The 20892-nt window shown below is 41.8% G+C and overlaps 1 protein-coding gene across 2 annotated transcripts in view; it reads left to right on the top strand.

Moving 5' to 3' along the window:
- Nucleotides 1-20892, top strand: part of LOC106561149 (solute carrier organic anion transporter family member 3A1) — a 73685-nt gene that overhangs the window by 2201 nt on the left and 50592 nt on the right. For both annotated transcript variants that reach the window (XM_014124801.3, XM_014124800.3), the window contains exon 2: nucleotides 4683-5142. In XM_014124801.3, the coding sequence (XP_013980276.1) occupies nucleotides 4683-5142 (460 nt within the window). The remainder of the gene's footprint in view (nucleotides 1-4682; nucleotides 5143-20892) is intronic.

The following is a 20892-nucleotide window of genomic DNA, read 5'->3' as shown; positions in this document are numbered from 1 at the left end:
AGTGGCTGCAGGGGACTCTGATGGCTTTTATACATAGGCACTTATAGCTTAGCTTAGCTAGAATGTTTACACCTACAGTATAACTACCATTTAAAGCCCTGTCTCACTTTGACTAAGTAAATGTTTTCAACTACACTTTCCAGGAGGTTATTCTAAAGAAGGTTAACACACATTTAACTAATAAGGGTACATTTTATACTGGTGAGTAAAGATAAGCAATTTATGGATCTGAGAGGGAGGCGCATGACAGGCCTTCAGCCATGCTCTATCGCTGTCAGCACAGGTAGTCTCTTTCACATGGCACCTGCTCCATTTGCATGGGCTGGAAACCAGGCACCAGCTACAGGGACAAGCTGATGACCCTGTCATGACCTTATTTGAGGTCCTCCTGTGTCAGAGCTATTGTTGTATACATGATAGGGTGAAGCAACTTAAAGTGTGTGCTGGCAGCCAGAGAGCCAGACTGGGAGTCATGGGTCATGGCCTATGCTCTTGCTCTACGTTAGCAGCTTACAATGGACTTTTTCCCAGGCAACATAGTCTCTGGGTAAACAGTCAGTGCACATACCTGCATAGACAATTACTCTCAACACTATGGGGTTGTGGTATGACTCTCAGCTTCCCTCGTTACATTTTGAGAATGATCTGGAAATGGTGTGTAAACCTATCTTAAGTTGTTAGTTCTCGGAAATTCAACAGAACTCTGTGGTTTCAGCCCACGTTGAATGTTGTGGTGATGAGTGACAGTGGTGAATTTGTTTGCTGTTACGTGCTCCATCTACGCATGGCAAAACAGGCTGAACTGTCTATGTACTTTATAATTTCCCCTGCATATATTTGATTTTCAAACCTAGCATTAGTAGTTGATTATATTAATTCTACACTAAGTTTGAGACTTTAATGCGTTCAGGTTAAGCTATAGTTAAAGTTTGGTGTTACTACCTTCGCCCTCTCCAATCTTGCAACTTGCAAAACCTAATATTTTGGAATTAGACAGGGTTCTGTAAAGGCTTCTGGCAGACACTGAATTGCCCTTTTGAAAGGGCGTCTAGACAGCATAGGAACCTAAGACGCACTTCAACAGTTTTATTTAGCAAAGGGCTGTAGTTATGTCATAAACTGTGCTTACACAAGCCTCATCCGCTTGTTAAAAAAGGGTGTGGGGCTTGGCTCCTCTCATTCTGGACAGGTGAGGTAATGTTGAGGCTAAATGGTCACATTGTCCATGAAAACACAGCCAGACAAGTTTGCATTGTAACCATGCTGCAATAAATACAACAAACCTTCCAGACTAACAGTGTTTACTTTTGAGTTCAAGATTCCAGGTGTATCTTAACTAGCTTTCTGTAGCTAGAGGTACTCATCTCTCTGCAATGTATACAGTCTTTTTAGATAACATAAACCTAACTATAAATATTTTTGTCAATTATTGAGTCTAGAAATGTAGTATCTTTTAGTAAAATGCTTTGATGGCAGAGTGCATATACAACACATGGAATTTGGGGGACTGGTGCTCTTCTAAATTCACTGCTGTCAGGCCCACTGGTGCCCGAGTCTAGTCTGGGCAAGAGATGACATGATATGGTCTGCTTGGCCTGGCTGCCATTCCTCTGCTGTGGTGTGGTGGTGAAGTGGAGGTTCAGGAGCCTGTGCTGGTGTCTGCTGATAGGCCTTGTACATAGGATGACTGACATCACTACATTGATTTATAAAAGTTTTTGTTTTTAGTCTTTATTTAACTAGGCGAGTCAGTTAAGAACAAATTCTTATTTACAATGACGGCCTACCCCGGCCAAACCCTAACTTGGACGATGCTGGGCCAATTGTGTGCCGCCCTATGGGACTCCCAATCACAGCCAGTTGTGATACAGCCTGGTATTAAACTAGGGTCTGTAGTGACGCCTCTAGCGCTAAGATGCAGTGCCTTAGACTGCTGCACCACTCGGAAGCCCAACCTGTGGTCGTGTTCAAATTTAATCAAAGTGTAGGTAGTTGAATTAGTATAGTTATTTCTCAGTCACACCTGCCATTTAAAGTAATCACTTTGTATTGTCACAGAGAGAAGATAATTTTTCCTACTGGCAATGGCATCCTTCTCTAAATTAGCTGTTATTTTCCTGTCCCCACGGCTCCTAAGAGGAGCTTAATTTAGCATGTTAGCCTGTTGGACATCACTGTGGGAATGGAAGAGGACCGTGCCCTTTCAAGGACATTTTAGGACACATCCGAAAATAGTTTGATAATCGTTGTGAAAATATGACAGGTGGGATATGGCTCAGCAGTTGGTTCCCAGACATTGCAAACCCACATTATTTTTTATGAACTCTCTAGACAATACTCACCAATTTAATTTGATACATCTGAGGATCCACTCCTTTGAGAAGGGGCAGCCTATTGTACTTCCTGCGGAGCAAAGCCCCATTTCCACTGGAACTTAGAATTAGGGCTGGCTCGAATAGAATTCTCAAATTCGAGCCCATTCAGGGGAAACCGGGACCATCGCAGACCATTTTCACAACTAATGCCAGCTCGATTAGATTTCGGGTTGGTGACGCCGTTATTATGCAACCACCAGCTGATCACAGCTGGATGCTGACACCATGTTTAGCTAGCTCGTCTGGGCTTGTTGCTGTTACCTAGCACATGGACAAGCAGTACTGAGTCAGACATTGCACAAATTACCACCATAGCTGGCTCCTTCATTCATTTTTGCAGTGCACAATAAACTTTTATGAGAACAGTCAGCCCTCGATTGCTAGCTACCTAACGTTAGCTAGCAAATCAGAGTTGAAAAAGCTTGCTAGCTAGCTAACATTAACTAGTAGGAATTTTAACTGGCCAGGTCGTGAAAGCTAGCTAGCTAGCTACATCATATCAAATCTGTCATCTGGTTTGCTTGGTTAGCTAGCTAGCTAAAGCCCAATGCCATAGCAAGCTAAAAAAAAAATGCTTACTACATGGCTCTGAGTCTGGCTGGCAGTGGCAGGAGTATGGGGTAATGTTCGTTACAGCATGGTGAGGGTGAATCGAATTCTTCAACATCTGCACAGTCACGGCTACCTAGCAACATGACAACATTTTTAATTTCTGGAGGTAGTGGAAACCCAATTTGAGATTGCCCACAAAGGCCAGCCCAACCCAGGTTGACTTCAAATGGCCAATGGAAACGGGGCTTTTTGGTAATTTTCCAAATTCTTTATGGTAGAGCATTTGTGTGTATTCCATGCATTTCTGCTTCAGTCTGGCCTTGGTGTTCCCATGCATCATTGTAGCCTGTACAGTGTTGATAAAAAGGTGTGGGTGGGTGGTTGGTCTTATGTTCTTTAAGAATATTTCTTCCCTATTAGTTGTGGGTGTTCCGTATCACCAACTAGAAGGCAACCAGTGCAGATAGCTGGGCTTAGACCACATTCCTGTACTAAAAACAGAAGACTGGCCAGATTTACCAAGGTCATTGCTATCAAACTATGTATAGTCCTCCTGAGCCTCTGTGAAGTTGGTCTTTAACATTCAAGTTGTGTTCATCATGGAAATCAGTGTCTTACAAAAACGTACCTTCATAGCAGTTATAAATGGGGTTTGGTAAGTCTGTGATGGGGTACATATCACATGAAAAAATCTAAATGAAATGGAGATCAATTTAATCATTATACGTAGTTAGGATCATTATACTTAGTTAGCATAGTATCTGATGAACTGAAATGCATTCCATGATGTCTGACTTCCATGTATTTTACCAACAATGGCAGAGGGGAGGCAAAATCCCCTGCTGCCCCAACTTCCATCTAGAGACAGTGTTATGCTCTTATCTTTTACTTGCGTTAAATGCTGCACCATTAACTCAGAGAGAGAGAGAGAGAGAGCGAGAGCGTTTGGGGAGGATGCACTTTCCATAAAGCCATGCGAGTAAGTGATGCAGTGCCCAGCTAATCAAAAACAGGGCACCATCTTGGCAGAGAGAGGATTTTTCTCAGAGCACAATGAGAAACATTTCATAGCCATGTCATATTTCTCTAAACCCTCTTGCATGCAACTTGATTCAAAATTCCACCGTGCAAACAAATATCAACATTTTTCTCATTTGCATGTACCTGAAGTTTCGAAACCCCTTGGCATGTTAATCCTTATAATTCCAATATCTAGAGTTTTATGTAATTATTTTGTATTTCATTTGGGGAAATCACATTTTCTGAGATGTTTACTATAGAAACATGTAATTTGTCTTATATATACTTGTTTGTTCTGTAATAACCAAAATTATATGTCACTTAAATAACCTTAATTTAGGACAAATTATTTTTTCTCAATGTTTAGGCCTACAGTCTTGGTTACTTGGTTTTCAATGGTAATTGTAAAATACTGCACCCATCTGAGATGTGATTCAGTATACCAAAGGCCATTCATTGAACTGCATCAAATGTTGCAAGTGATTCTTGTGGTAAAAGAGTAACCATGATCCATGCCGTATTTATTTAATTGCTATTTGTAAGCTAGGCGTTTTCCCCATGTTCCTCTCAATTACATACTTCTCAGCTAGTGTGAAAACAATTAGGCTTTAAGCCTGGTAATATTTTAGCCTCGTAATGATAATACCTTGTCATTTACGAAGTTAATCAGTTATGGGAAGTTAGTTATGATTTCCGTTTATGAGCAACATATTTCCTCTGCTGTTGCTTTCTCAGGTGAGTGTCCTGACCACCCTGGAGCGACGATTCAACCTCCAAAGTGCCGATGTGGGTGTGATCGCCAGCAGCTTTGAGATTGGCAATCTAGCTCTTATCCTATTCGTCAGCTACTTCGGGGCCAAAGCAAACCGGCCAAGGTTGATTGGCTGTGGGGGTATCGTCATGGCGCTAGGAGCTCTTCTGTCAGCACTGCCAGAGTTTCTAACCAACCAATACGAGTACAAGCCAGGGCAGACATGGAGGACTGAGGTGGGCAGGAATGGGTGCGCCAACAGTACCAGGAATGGTGGGCAATATATAGAGGAGTTGTGTTCCAACAAGGCAAACACCAACATGATGTACCTGCTGCTGATTGGGGCCCAGATGCTGCTGGGGATTGGTGCCACCCCAGTTCAACCCCTGGGCGTGTCCTACATAGACGACCATGTGAAGAGGAAAGACTCCTCTCTCTATATAGGTAAGTTAGTTAGATGCATTAATACACTATGGGGATACGTTGCTACACTACAGGATATGTTAATACACTATAAACCAGATTTACTACACACTGACACCACTTCACACATGTCATTTTAATGAAGAAATAAAACAGAAAAGGTGGACCATAGAGATTTAATAAAGGTTCAGGAGGGAAGGATCTCATTGTGTCATTGTGAGTCTCCATTTCTATTTAACTTTACAGTTTAACCTTACAGTTTAACCTTACAGTTAAATAGAAATGGAGGATCACAATAACACAATGGGATCTTTGTCAAGGTGACAGAGACATCTTTGAGGGATAATTGGACATTTCACTGCAATATATTCTATTTTTTTCTGTATTTGAGTGTGCTCCTCTGTAGCTCAGCTGGTAGAGCATGGCTCTTGCAACGCCAGGATAGTGGGTTTGATTCCCAGGACCATATATACATGCATAACTGTAAGTTGCTTTGGATAGAAGTGTCTGCTAAATGCCATATAGCTATTATATATTGAAATAATATTTGAGAGAAGGAGATTGTTATCACACTAGCATTTCACAATCTATTTGTTCCAGTGCCAACGGGTTCATAAGACTACCCAAATTGGCCCATCTGTATGGTGGGAGGACAAACAGTGGTTGTGTTTGTCTTCTGATCACTGCCGGAAGGTGCAGTGTGTACACAGCCCTGCCTTTGAGTCAATACAGCGTGAATGTATTCTCTGTGTTGTGCTCAGTCTTTCTTTTGTCCCCAAGCACAATCTGGCCCATGTGACTGCCAGGTGAGCAGATCTGTGAGGGGTTTATTATCTCCATTACATTTGTGCTGGAGTCATAGTCAAGTGCAGATGCCTGGGATGAAACAGGAGCATAAAAGTACAAAATGTCTCCACTCAGGTGGCTTGCGCTCTCACACAGGTATTTGACCAACTGCTGACTTAGCTTTTCAAGGTTTAACAGTGTATTCAAAGCACTTTCTGAGCTAACCTTAGATAGCAGATGATTGTTTGCGAATGTACCCTGAGGATACTGTCTCTTTGCAGTGCCTTACTGCATCTTTGAATATATTTCACTGATGTTTGGTAAGATATACTGTGGTCAGTCATCCCAACAAACTTCTCAAAATTAAGGGTTGTCTGGCTCTGAAGTATTTGCTCTGCTGATTGTAAAGGCCAATGTATTAACAACACCCTAATGTTGTTCTGCCTTGCACATTGAGCATTCAGTATATGTGTGTCATGAGCCCCCCTTGTATAACCACAATTAAATCAAATCAAATTGTATTTGTCACATGCGTCGGATACAACAGGTGTGGAATCTACTGTGAAATGCTTACTTACGAGCCCTTTTCCAATATTGCAGACTTAAATAGTATTTTTTTTTATAATAATCAAATAAAACCAAAAAAAGGAAATAGTAACACAATAAAATAACAGTAATGAGGCTATATACAAGGTGTACCGATACTGAGTCAATGTGAAGGGGTATGAGGTAGTTGAGGTATTATGTACATATAGGTAGGGGTTAAAGTGACTAGGCAATCAGGATAGATGATAAACAGAGTAGCAGCAGCTTTTGAAAGTGTGTCTATCTGTGAGTGTGTGTATGGCGTCAATATGCGTGTGTGTGTGTGTGTGTGTGTGTGTGTGTGTGTGTGTGTGTGAGCATATGTAGTGTGTGTGTATTTTGTGTGTGAGCATATGTAGTGTGTATCTGTGTGTTGGAGTGTCAGTGTACTATGTGTGAGTGTGTGGGTAGAGTCAGTGCAAGAATGTCAGTGCAAAAAAAAAGGGGGTCAACTGTTAACTGTTTATCAGTCTTATGGCTTGGGAGTAGAAGCTGTTCAGAAGCCGTTTAGTCCCAGACTTTAAGCTCTGGTACCGCTTGCCGTGCGGTAGCAGGGAAAACAGTCTATGACTTGGGTGGCTAGAGTCTTTGACAATTTGTAGGGCCTTCCTCTGACACCGCCTGGTATAGTGGTCCTGGATGGCAGGAAACTTGGCCCCAGTGATGTACTGGGACGTGCACACTACCCGCTGTAGAGTCTTATGGTCAGATGCCGAGTAGTTGTCATAGCAAGCGGTGATGCAGCAGGTCAAAATGCTCTTGATAGTGCAGCTGTAGAACTTTTTGAGGATCTGAGGGCCCATGTAAAATCTTTACAAGGGGGAAGTGGTGTTATTGTGCCCTCGTCACGACTGTGTTGCTGTGTTTACACACCATAACTTTGTTAAATATTTATTCTGATTGACTGAAGGGCGTACACAGGGCATGTTACATGACATCACAGCCTTTAGGCTAGATGCTGGCTGCTGGTTAAAATCTGCTGCCAGAGGAAGACCACCTGGAGAGATAATTCACAGTCATCTCACAAGTCGAGATGAAGAAAAAATCATGTCTATGATTGCAACTCGCTTTAAAGACCTACAGTTGTCAAGGTTACAAAGAGATATCGTTGAGGGGTAATTGGACATTTCCGTGCAACATGTGCTCTTTCTTCTTTATTTTTTGCTGATAATGAGAGAGAGAGCATTGTTATATTGGTAGATAAAGCCACAAATCCTGATTAAAACAGCCAGGTTTCCTAGTTTGATAAAGGTTGGGCGTAACTTGGTGTCCATGGATGCACATTAGCCTTTGATGGGATATAGGAGACGTGGCTTGATGAATCAGCTGCTACATGCATGGCCTTGTTTGATATCTCAGCAGCACCACAGAATGTGAGAACACATACATTTACAACAATAGTAATGGGGATGACATTTGTTAGTGTAACACTGATGTGTCGGTCAAACTCAAACCAAAGGCCTTCCGTGTCTTGTATGATCTCAGGCCAACAGCATATACAGTTGAAGTCAGAAGTTTACATACACCTTAGCCAAATACATTTAAACTCCGTTTTTCACAATTCCTGACATTTAATCCTAGTAAAAATTCCCTGTCTTAGGTCAGATAGGATCACCACTTTATTTTAAAAATGTGAAATGTCAGAATAATAGTAGAGAGAAGTAGAGTAGAGTGATAGTAGAGGGATTTATTTCAGCTTTTATTTCTTTCATCACATTCCCAGTGGGTCAGAAGTTTACATACACTCAATTAGTATTTGGTAGCATTCCCTTTAAATTGTTTAACTTGGATCAAACGTTTCGGGTAGCCTTCCACAAGCTTCCCACAAAAAGTTGGGTGAATGTTGGCCCATTCCTCCTGACAGAGCTGGTGTAACTGAGTCAGGTTTGTAGGCCTCCTTGCTCGCACATGCTTTTTCAGTTCTGCCCACAAATTGTCTATAGGATTGAGGTCAGGGCTTTGTGATGGCCACTCTAATGCCTTACCTTTGTTGTCCTTAAGCCATTTTGCCACAACTTTGGAAGTATGTTTGGGGTCATTGTGTATTTGGAAGACCCATTTGCGACCAAGCTTTAACTTCCTGACTGAGGTCTTGAGATGTTGCTTCAATATATCCACATCATTTTCCTACCTCATGATGCCATCTATTTTGTGAAGTTCACCAGTCCCTCCTGCATCAAAGCACCCCCACATGATGCTGCCACCCCCGTGCTTCACGGTTGGGATGGTGTTCTTTTCTCCAGAAAGTACGATCTTTGTCCCCATGTGCAGTTGCAAACCGCAGTCTGGCTTTTTTATGGCGGTTTTGGAGCAGTGGCTTCTTCCTTGCTGTGTGGCCTTTCAGGTTATGTCGATATAGGACTCGTTTTACTGTGGATATAGATACTTTCGTACCTGTTTCCTCCAGTATCTTCACAAGGTCCTTTGCTGTTGTTCTGGGATTGATTTGCACTTTTCGCACCAAAGTACGTTCATCTCTAAGAGACAGAACGCATCTCCTTCCTGAGCGGTATGACGGTTGTGTGGTCCCATGGTGTTTATACTTAAGTACTATTGTTTGTACAGATGAACATGGTACCTTCAGGCGTTTGGAAATTGCTCCCAAGGGTGAACCAGGCTTGTGTTCTAAAATATTTTTTATTTTTTTTTGATATTCCCATGAAGCCAAGCAAAGAGCACAGAACACTGAGTTTGAAGATAGGCCTTGAAATACATCTACAGGTACACCTCCAATTGACTCAAATGATGTCAATTAGCCAATCAGAAGCTTCTAAAGCCATTACATAATTTTCTGGAATTTTCCAAGCTGTTTAAATGCACAGTCAACTTAGTGTATGTAAACTTCTGACCCACTGAAATTGTGATTAAGTGAAATAATCTGTCTGTAAACAATTGTTGGAAAAATTACTTGTGTCATGCACAAAGTAGATGTCCTAACCGACTTGCCAAAACTATAATTTGTTAACAAGAAATTTGTGGAGTGGTTGAAAAACAAGTTTAAATGACTCCAACCTAAGTATGTAAACTTCCGACTTCAACTGTACCTCACCAACTTTCATTCTTAGTCCTAGCTATTTTTCACAATGTGCTCTGCTTTGTCTAGAAGCGACAGAACCAAACAAGCACAGAACAGCTTTGACGTAAGGCACAACTGCAGCGCCTTGTTAGCACTGTACAGTAGGAAGTAGACTGATTAAAGTTTGGCAGGCATAGAGGGAGATTTGGTGCGGTTCTCCTCATAAGCTGCAAGGAGAGTTGGAGGAAAACAAGCGGTGAGCATCAGAGAACAATGTGGTATTGAGTTGGGAGCATGTGCTCAGCTGATCGTTCTAATCCTCATGCTGCTGGCATGTCATGTGCTTGTAACAGCATGAATGGAGGAGATTGTCTGAATCTCTCTAAGATTTATTTGCTGTATCACCCCCATGAAAAATCTGAATATTTCTGTATTTTTTAGATAATTTCTTTTTCCATAAAAGAAGTGCACTGAGCCTTTACTATTCCTGTATTAGCGGACCGATATAGCTGTCTGTACCGCGAGCATATATAGCCCTCCCCCAAAAAACATTTTGCAGACCCCCCCAACATCCTCATGCGGCTATGAATGTATTGTATGATTATTCATGAAACATTATATGCAGGGAATGTACACATTGTGACAGTAATCAGATAAAGTTGTACTTAAGTTGTGTTTTGCAGTATTTTTCCTCACTTTTGCAAGACAGTCCTGATTCAGCATGACAGCACTGACTTCCACTGCCTGGTAATAACCAGTCTCAAAAAGCTGAAATAGATGCTTCTATATTTTCACATACAGAAATATATTATTTTTGATCAATGCAGGCCAAACACACCCATAGATACATTACTAAAGAAAAATCACCCCAACATACTGTACTGTACATGCCTGGGGAGGTTGAATATGTTGTTTTATATGAGCTTAATACGTCCCAAAGGCCCATGATATGAAGGTTAATAGCTGGTGTTATGGTAGCCTAATGGATTCTGTATGTTTGATGACTAAAACAGACACTGTCAGCATAGTGATTACCCTTTAGCCTCCTAGTCTGCCGTCAGTCTGTCCCTTACAGAAAAATCACATGATTTCACATGAAATTTCACGTGATATTATGTAGAAAAGTGTTTTTGGAACACTTCACGTGAAATTCATGTGTTTTTTCCGTAAGGGGTCTGTCTGTTTTTCGTCTGTCCGGCCTGAATAATTCTACTACATGCTCGCTATGGGAGATTTGACTCTTTATATTTCACTACTATGCATTACTGCTGTAAGGATAACCTGAAATAACAGCCTCACATACTGTCCGTAAAATGGATGGACCAGTGCGGTGCATTTAAAAGGCATAAACGGTGGACAGAGGAGGAAGAAGTGGTAGTTGGCCTATAGGCAATCAGAGAGCAAGGAGTGACAATGGGACTCCTGCAGAAATAGAGAGCAGAACTACAGTATACAATATGATCCTTGTGATGGGTGATGAAGACGTATGCGCTATTTGAACACTGCTTGTGAAATGTATCTCTGTGTTCTCACTCTGACACAACCAGGTTCATACTGTACATCAATGTGTCAGGAGGCATGAATATTAATCTGCAGCTCATTGTATAGTGCAGTGAGACCCAGGGTGTGAGGTGAGACTGTGGTGATTAGACTAATATACTACTACTATCACACAGTTGGTAGAAGTCTCTGCTCAGATTTATGTTCTGCTGTGATATGTTCATTTCTAATTGTTCATCATCACAAGCTTTGGTTGTTGATGGTGATGTTGAAGATGATGGCAGATGCCGCCTATAGCCTCATGCATAGCATATTATTTTAATTAGCCAGTGGTATAAACTGTTCAGGTAATGGCAGTATGACATCAGTGGAAGGCCTGTGAAAATGTGAGAGTGGGCTGTAGAGAAGAGAGGAGCAGAGAGAGCAGTGGTCTGTAGGAGTGAAGCCATAATTACAGAGTGAGGCAGGAATGCCAACCAGCAAGCCATGAGGTGCGTCTGAGCAGCCAGACTGCACATGCATACCACATGTGAAAAACAGCTCCTACTGACTCGGAGACAGGGCTGGCCTGGGCAGAAGGCTGTCTCTCCCTGCCAGGCAGGACTTATAGTACTAATCGTCAGATAAAACGGATTGAAACGATGTTGGCATTTTTTTTTTTACATAGCAGCACTTACAGAGTGTTCTCAAACTGCCTGACTTTTCAGGAGAAGGAGGCCTGCTTTAAGGTTAGAGTCTGACCACTTGATTTTACTTTCAGTTTTGGGATTTGTCACTGTTGAACTTGTGGTTCCAATCATGTTGAGCGCTGAACATTGTATTATTTTCCTCAAATGCAATACTAAGGGTTGAAAGGATTAGTCTAGGTAGGGGTGAAATTGCTTTCATCACGACTTGATGTTAAAAGTGGTGCTGTGTTTTACGATATTATCTTGTTTTCCATGTCTAGACGTAGGCACTCAATTGGGCCGAAGGGAGCAAATATGATTAGAGAGTTAGTCAACAGGATCTCCCTCCATTCCCACTGCTCTTTCACCATATCGTTTTAATTATGGCTCTTCCCACAGGGCCTCAGGTTGCAAAACCATACAGCACATACATATACAGTGGTTCAGCAATGACGCTCCCTCCCAAAAACATTAGGCCTTAACCCTACACATCCAACTCTCACTGCTTTTAAGGCTTTTTCAAGCCTGGGTAGTCTCCTGTAACATGAGAGGTCCTATCTGCAGACTGAAAGGATCACATTTGTTTATTCAGTGTCGATGTATGAAGTGGTTATGATCGGTTCAATTATTGATGTGCTTTTTGCCACCAGTGTAAAAGGCTGTATTTCTAGGATCTGGGGTCTGTAACAGATTATTGTTTGATGATTGGAAAATTGTTATTACTGCTCTGCATCAGCTAATTTAATATCATATTAACTTCACAGGTTTCAGAAATGTTTTCCTAGATGTGGGGAGAGGCTATAATAGGATGATCAGGCCTAGATCTTTTCTTTTTTAAATGCGTGCTTCATGCATTGTCATTGATAAAGATAGGAATAGTGAAAGAATATTCGAACAGAAGCGTCTATCAGAGATGTGGCCTTTTGAAATGCAATTCCATTTATCAGTACTCTGGTGTTAAACTTTGACGTTTGAGGCTTCATGTACCGACGGCAACAGCCTGAGGTCCCAGCAGAGCAGGAGAAGGGAAGAATGCTCTGTATGTTCCAGCGTATAAAGTACTCCAGTCTCTCCCTGGCCAACACAAAGCTGTGCAGGCATAGGTTGCGCACACACACACACACACACACACACACACACACACACACACACACACACACACACACACACACACACACACACACACACACACACACACACACACACAGAGAGAGACACACACCCGCACACACACACACCGACCCTGGGATCTGTCATAAAGTCAATCCAAACTAAATATGACAGACTAGCTACTGAGGGGGAACACACAAAGGTCCTTCTTTTTATATTATGGCCAGAGACAAGACAAGTGCCCACTTCTTTGGAAAGCCACAAATATGCGATTCTTACCTGAACAGTTTTGCAGCCTAAAGCAATTTGCCTGTGCTTACTGGCAGACACTCCCACAGCAGCCCCTTACATTACAGTTTCTGAAACTAAAACTCAAGACCTTTACTTCAAAAAGTCCTGGGATAAGTCACTTCAAGACATGCCCAAAGAGAAAAAAGGACATGCTTACATACTGTATGATGATCATTATCAAAGATGGCGTAGCAGTCAGACGTCTTTGTCCTGTCGTGTCCCTTGTATATATATTTTTCTTCGCATATCTTTTTAAACTATTTTCCTAAACCTCAACTTCTAAATACTCTCCTGCAACCCGCCTCACCCAATGTGTAGTGGATCTGTTTTTTCCCCGAAAGTATTTCTATTTACTTCGGATCTGGAATCCCTCAACTGAAGCTAGCCAGCTAACTACCTACCAGCAATCAGTCAGCAAACCACTGCTAGCGGTCATCAGCTAACCTTTAGCTCGGAAAGCTCTCGCCAGTTCGTACAACGTGACTCAAACCAGAGCATAACGGACCTATTTTTTTCTCTCCATATCCCCGGATTCTGAACATTTTCATCTGGATCTTCGCAACTAGCTAACCGCAATCCCGGGTGACTACTCCTGGCTAGCGTTTCATTAGAAGCCTACTCCCTAACTTTGTTTTACTCACTGCTTTAGCACACTCTGCCAACCTGGATGTCTTAGCCGTGTCTGAATTCTGGCTTAGGAAAACTACCAAAAACAATGAATTCTCCATCCCTAACTATAACATTTTCCACCAAGATAGAACTGCCAAAGGGGGTGGTGTTGCAATCTACTGCAAAGATAGCCTGCAGAGTTCTGTCTTACTATCCAGGTCTGTACCCAAACAATTCGAGCTTCTACTTCTAAAAATGCACCTTTCCAGAAACAAGTCTCTCACTGTTGCCGCTTGCTATAGACCACCCTCTGCCCCCAGCTGTGCCCTCGACACCATATGTGAATTGATTGCCCCCCATATATCTTCTGAGCTCGTGCTACTAGGTGACCTAAACTGGGACATGCTTAACACCCCGGCCATCCTACAATCTAAGCTTGATGTCCTCAGTCTCACACAAATTATCAATGAACCTACCAGGTACAACCCCAAATCTGTAAACACGGGCACCCTCATAGATATCATCCTAACTAACTCGCCCTCCAAATACACCTCTGCTGTTTTCAATCAAGATCTCTGCGATCACTGCCTCATTGCCTGCATCCGTAATGGGTCTGCAACCAAAGGACCACCTCTCATCACTGTCAAACGTTCCCTAAAACACACCTTTCTAATCGACCTGGCCGGGGTATCTTGGAATGACATAGACCTCATCCCATCAGTAGAGGATGCCTGGTTATTCTTTAAAAGTTCATTCCTCACCATCTTAAATAAGCATGCCCCGTTCAAAAAAATGTGAACTAGGAATAGATATAGTCCTTGGTTCACTCCAGACCTGTCTGCCCTTGACCAGCACAAAAACATCCTGTGGCGTTCTGCATTAGTATCGAATAGCCCCCATGATATGCAACTTTTCAGGGAAGTTAGGAACAAATATACACAGGCAGTTAGGAAAGCTAAGGCTAGCTTTTTCAAACAGCATCCTGTAGTACAAACTCCCAAAATTCTGGGACACTGTAAAGTCTATGGAGAATAAGAGCACCTCCTCCCAGCTGCCCACTGCTCTGAGGCTAGGAAACACTGTTACCAACGATAAATCCACTATAATTGAGAATTTTAATAAGCATTTCTCTACGGCTGACCATGCTTTCCACCTGGCTACCCCTACCCCGGTCAACTGCCCGGCACCCTTCACAGCAACCCGCCAAAGACCCCACCATTTCTCCTTCACCCAAATCCAGATAGCTGATGCTCTGAAAGAGCTGCAAAATCTGGACCCCTACAAATCAGCCGGGCTAGACAATCTGGACCCCCTCTTTCTAAAATGATCTGCCGAAATTGTTGCAACCCCCATTACTAGCCTGTTCAACCTCTCTTTCGTATCGTCTGAGATTCCCAAAGATTGGAAAGCTGCCGCGGTCATCCCCCTCTTCAAAGGGGGTGACACTAGACCCAAACTGCTACAGACCTATATCTATCCTACCCTGTCTTTCTAAGGTATTTGAAAGCCAAGTTAACCTGTTAGGGCTAGGGGGCAGCATTTGCACGTCTGGATATTTTTTTTTTACCCGATTTAATCTGGTTACTAATCCTACCCAGTAACTAGAATATGCATATACTTATTATATATGGATAGAAAACACTCTAAAGTTTCTAAAACTGTTTGAATGGTGTCTGTGAGTATAACAGAACTCATTTGGCAGGCAAAACCCTGAGACATTTTCTGACAGGAAGTGGATACCTGATGTGTTGTATTACCTTTAAACCTATCCCATTGAAAAACACAGGGGCTGAGGAATATTTTGGCACTTCCTATTGCTTCCACTAGATGTCACCAGCCTATACAAAGTGTTTTGAGTCTTCTGGAGGGAGATCTGACCGAACAAGAGCCATGGAACGATGATGTCCCATTAGACACCTGGCGCGCGAGTTCATGTTGGGTACCCTCGTTCCAATACGTTATAAAAGAGTATGCATTCGTCCACCTTGAATATTATTCATGTTCTGGTTAAAAAAGGCCCTAATGATTTATGCTATACAACGTTTGACATGTTTGAACGAACGTAAATATATTTTTTCCCCTCGTTCATGACGAGAAGTCCGGCTGGCTTAGATCATGTGCTAACAAGACGGAGATTTTTGGACATAAATGATGAGCTTTTTTGAACAAAACTACATTCGTTATGGACCTGTGATACCTGGAAGTGACATCTGATGAAGAGAATCAAAGGTAATGGATTATTTACATAGTATTTTCGATTTTAGATCTCCCCAACATGACGTCTAGTCTGTATCGCAACGCGTATTTTTCTGGGCGCAGTGCTCAGATTATTGCAAAGTGTGATTTCCCAGTAAGGTTATTTTTAAATCTGGCAAGTTGATTGCGTTCAAGAGATGTAAATCTATAATTCTTTAACTGACAATATAATATTTTACCAATGTTTTCTAATTTTAATTATTTAATTTGTGACGCTGACTTGACTGCCGATTATTGGAGGGAAACGATTTCCTCAACATCAATGCCATAGTAAAACGCTGTTTTTGGATATAAATATGAACTTGATAGAACTAAAAATGCATGCATTGTCTAACATAATGTCCTAGGAGTGTCATCTGATGGAGATTGTAAAAGGTTAGTGCATCATTTTAGCTGGTTTTATGGTTTTGGTGACCCTGTCTTTGACTTGACAAAACATTACACACAACTCTTGTAAATGTACTGTCCTAACATACTCTAAATTTATGCTTTCGCCGTAAAACCTTTTTGAAATCGTAAAACGTGGTTAGATTAAGGAGATGTTTATCTTTCAAAGGGTGTAAAATAGTTGTATGTTTGAAAAATTTGAATTTTGACATTTATTTGGATTCAAATTTGCCGCTCTTGAAATGCACCTGCTGTTGATGGAGTGCACCACGGGTGGCACGCTAGCGTCCCACCTAGCCCATAGAGGTTAACAAACAGATTACCGACCATTTCGAATCCTACCGTACCTTCTCCGCTATGCAATCTGGTTTCAGAGCTGGTCATGGGTGCACCTCAGCCACGCTCTAGGTCCTAAACGATATCATAACCGCCATCGATAAGAGACATTACTGTGCAGCCGTATTCGTCGACCTGGCCAAGGCTTTCGACTCTGTCAATCACCGTATTCTTATTGGCAGACTCGACAGCCTTGGTTTCTCAAATGATTGCCTCGGCTGGTTTACCAACTACTTCTCTGATAGAGTTCAGTGTGTCAAATCGGAGGGCCTATTGTCCGGACCTCTGGCAGTCTCTATGGGGGTGCCACAGGGTTCAATTCTCGGGCCGACTCTCTTCTCTGTATACATCAATGATGTCGCTCTTGCTGCTGGTGATTCTCTGATCCACCTCTACGCAGACGACACCATTCTGTATACTTCTGGCCCCTCTTTGGACTCTGTGTTAACTAACCTCCAGACGAGCTTCAATGCCATACAACTCTCCTTCCGTGGCCTCCAACTGCTCTTAAATGCAAGTGAAACTAAATGCATGCTTTTCAATCGATCACTGCCCGCACCTGCCCACCCGTCCAGCATCACTACTCTGGAGGGCTCTGACTTAGAATACGTGGACAACTACAAATACCTAGGTGTCTGGTTAGACTGTAAACTCTCCTTCCAGACTCACATTAAGCATCTCCAATCCAAAATTAAATCTAGAATCGGCTTCCTATATCGCAACAAAGCATCCTTCACTCATGCTGCCAGACATACCCTCGTAAAACTGACCATCCTACCGATCCTCGACTTCGGCGATGTCATCTATAAAATAGCCTCCAACACTCTACTCAACAAATTGGATGCAGTCTATCACAGTGCCATCCATTTTGTCACCAAAGCCCCATGCACTACCCACCACTGCGACCTGTACTCTTTCGTTGGTTGTCTCTCGCTTCATACTAACCCACTGGCTACAGGTTATATACATTTCTCTGCTAGGTAAAGCCCCGCCTAATCTCAGCTCACTGGTCACCATAGCAGCACCCACATGTCGCACGCACTCCAGCAGGTATATCTCACTGGTCACCCCCAAAGCCAATTCCTCCTTTGGTCGCCTTTCCTTCCAGTTCTCTGCTGCCAATGACTGGAACGAACTGCAAAAATCACTGAAGCTGGAGACTCATATCTCCCTCACCAGCTTTAAGCACCAGCTGTCAGAGCAGCTCACAGATCACTGCACCTGTACATTGCCCATCTGTAAATAGCCCATCTGTCTACCTCATCCCCATACTGTATTTATTTATTTATCTTGCTTCTTTGCACCCCAGTATCGCTACTTGCACATTCATCTTCTGCACATCTACCATTCCAGTGTTTAATTGCTATATTGTAATTACTTCGCCACCATGGCCTATTTATTGCCTTAACTTACTTCATTTGCACTCACTGTATATAGACTTTTTGTTTTCTATTCTTCTACTGTATTATTGACTGTATGTTTTGTTTATTCCATGTGTAACTCTGTGTTTTTGTATGTGTAGAATTGCTATGCATTATCTTGGCCAGGTCGCAGTTGCAAATGAGAACTTGTTCTCAACTAGCCTACCTGGTTAAATAAAGGTTAAATAAAAAAATTGACAAATGATGAAGACGAGAGGTTTTTGTTTTATTTAACATGCACGATATATCGGTGAACATATCGGAATCGGCCGATATTAGCTAAAAATGCCAACATTGGTATCAACCCGATGTCTAGTTTAACGCCGATGTGAGAAAACCGATGTCAAATCTGACGTGCATACCAATATAACGTAGGTACATGACCTAATGATGCAACGTAAAATTTTGCGCTACACCTGCAACACAGCATTCCTAACCTAGCCCACAATGTCTGCTGTGTGGATCGAACAGTCAAGCCGAGCAGTCATTTGAAAGAGTAAATTTCAGCGAGACAACTCAAAGGCGAAATCCATTAACACCAAAATAATGGAATTCATTGCCCTTGACAATCAACCGTTTTCTGTCGTGGGTGATGTTGGCTTTCACGACTGGTTGAGCACCGGGACACACTAACGTTACCAAGTGCACTATTGTTCAGATGTTGCCTTACCGGAGTTCCTTAGTAATAGCGTCACTGCTATTAGCTTCACGACATACTATGGAATGCCATTTGGATCTTTGCGTGTCAAAAAAGATACACGTCAAATAACACTATTTGACGCATGAATAAATACGCTTTTAATTTGACACGTCAAATAACACCGTTCTATCACAGAATGTTGTGTGTTCTGAATTTGCACGTGCAACCAAGCGCCACCACTACTATCAGTAGCACTGTCAAAGCTGTACAAAAAGTCTGCAAACAAGCAAACACTGGCCACGAAGATGTGTTTACAATACCGCATTGGTAATAAAGCATTATTTGTTCAACTGCAAATTCTGGGGTAGCTAGCTAGCTTTAGCTTGGTACCTAGCTAGCACCAATATAACCAGCCTGAAAACAATGACCAGTAGAAACTGCAGTCATTTTCACTATTCTTAGCAATGATTTAGGAGTCATTGTGAGTAAGTATTAGCTAGGTAGCCACTTGTTGTTCACCTATTGAAATTGAACTTCAGTTCATGAAAATAAATAGCTAGCCAGCTAATTAACCCTGTTGCCCAAAGCTAACGTTATAAGCAGCCAGCTAGCTTCATCTGGCTAATGTGGCTCGACCTGAGGGGGATATGTGTTGTGAAGCTAGCCACAATAAGGATTAGAGACAATAGTGGAATTTGCGGTTGGCCTTCAAAATAAAAGTACCTCTTTGAAAGTTATGCAGAAGGTTAGAATTGGTGGAATCATGCCATATTTAGACTAGATAATGTTAAACAAGGTTGGAATGTGAAGCAATGAAATGGTGTATTATTCTACTCGGTGACACCCACAGAACACAACTGTGAAGAGTTTACGCAAATATTAGCGTTGTAGCTCTTATCGCGTGACTGTGTGAAATCACCTCCCCAGTCAGCCTATTGTGTGTATTGACATTCATATCGCACTTCACAGCTTTACCTAAGGATTGGGGATTAATGAAATGGGGTAACAGTCTACTCAGTAGCCAATATATTTTTTCCCAACGTCCTCCTCAGAGTTATCAGACTCTAAAACATCCGCACTGTAATGTTTTTCCTCTGGAATAGTGTTCAATACACATAGGTTGACAATAAATGTGGCTCAATTCAGTTGTTTCAGAATCCCGCAATAAGAGCTATGATGCTAATGTTCTCTGGGTAGACTGATACCCCATGGCATTGACCCACAATCCATAGGTAAGGCAGTACAGTCAAATAAGTATGCCCCCAATGCTATTGTAAAGTATAATACATCCAGTGTGATTTCAACAGATTTTTGTCAAATTAACAAATGATTGTCTTTTGTTGATTTTATATATCATTCCAACCTCGTTTAGCATGATCTATTCAATTATGGCATAATTATACTATTTGTATGCATTTGCATCACTGTCAATTACATACTTTTATTTTGAAGGCTAACCGCGAAGTCCACTATTGTTGAATTTCCTTATTGTGGCTAGCTTCAAATAGATGGGTCCAACCACCATACATTTTTTTTATTTGATTTTACCTTTGTTTAACTAGGTAAGTTAGTTAAGAACAAATTCTTATTTTCAATGACGGCCTAGGAACAGTGGGTTAACAGATTTTTACCTTGTCAGCTCGGGGATTTGATCTTGCAACCTTTCGGCCACTAGTCCAACGCTCTAACCAGTTGGCTACCTGCCGCCCCATTAATCAAATAAGAACTGTCTTATAAATTAGGGATATTTTAGATGATGACACCTAGCTATATAGTTTGCTAGCTAACTATAGCTACTGAAACATGTCGTTTTGCTATGTTTTTTGGGAAGAACATTGTTTGCATCCATGAGCTAGCTAGCTTTTTTTATGACCAGCACTGTAGGTGCGCGAGACAACTTTACCAGCATCATAGCATACGTATCGATGAATCGTTGTGACATGAAATACGAGTGATAGTGTAATCAATGTGTAATAAATACGCACAAAATTAATGAACATGTTACATTATTATGTGACGTGCAGTCATATTCAGGTCCTGATTGGTCAACAAGTTTATTTGACACGTCAAAAAGTGTTATTTGACGTGTATCTTTTTTAACATGCCAAGACCCAAACGGTGTTCTATAGAAATCCTGGTTGAGAATGAAACGACTGAACAAATGAA

Source organism: Salmo salar, chromosome 10 (genome assembly GCF_965601325.2).
Source record: "Salmo salar chromosome 10, fSalSal1, whole genome shotgun sequence".
Taxonomy (NCBI): Eukaryota; Metazoa; Chordata; class Actinopteri; order Salmoniformes; family Salmonidae; genus Salmo; species Salmo salar.
Note: the sequence above shows the minus strand (reverse complement) of the source record. Positions and strands in the feature narration are given on the sequence as shown.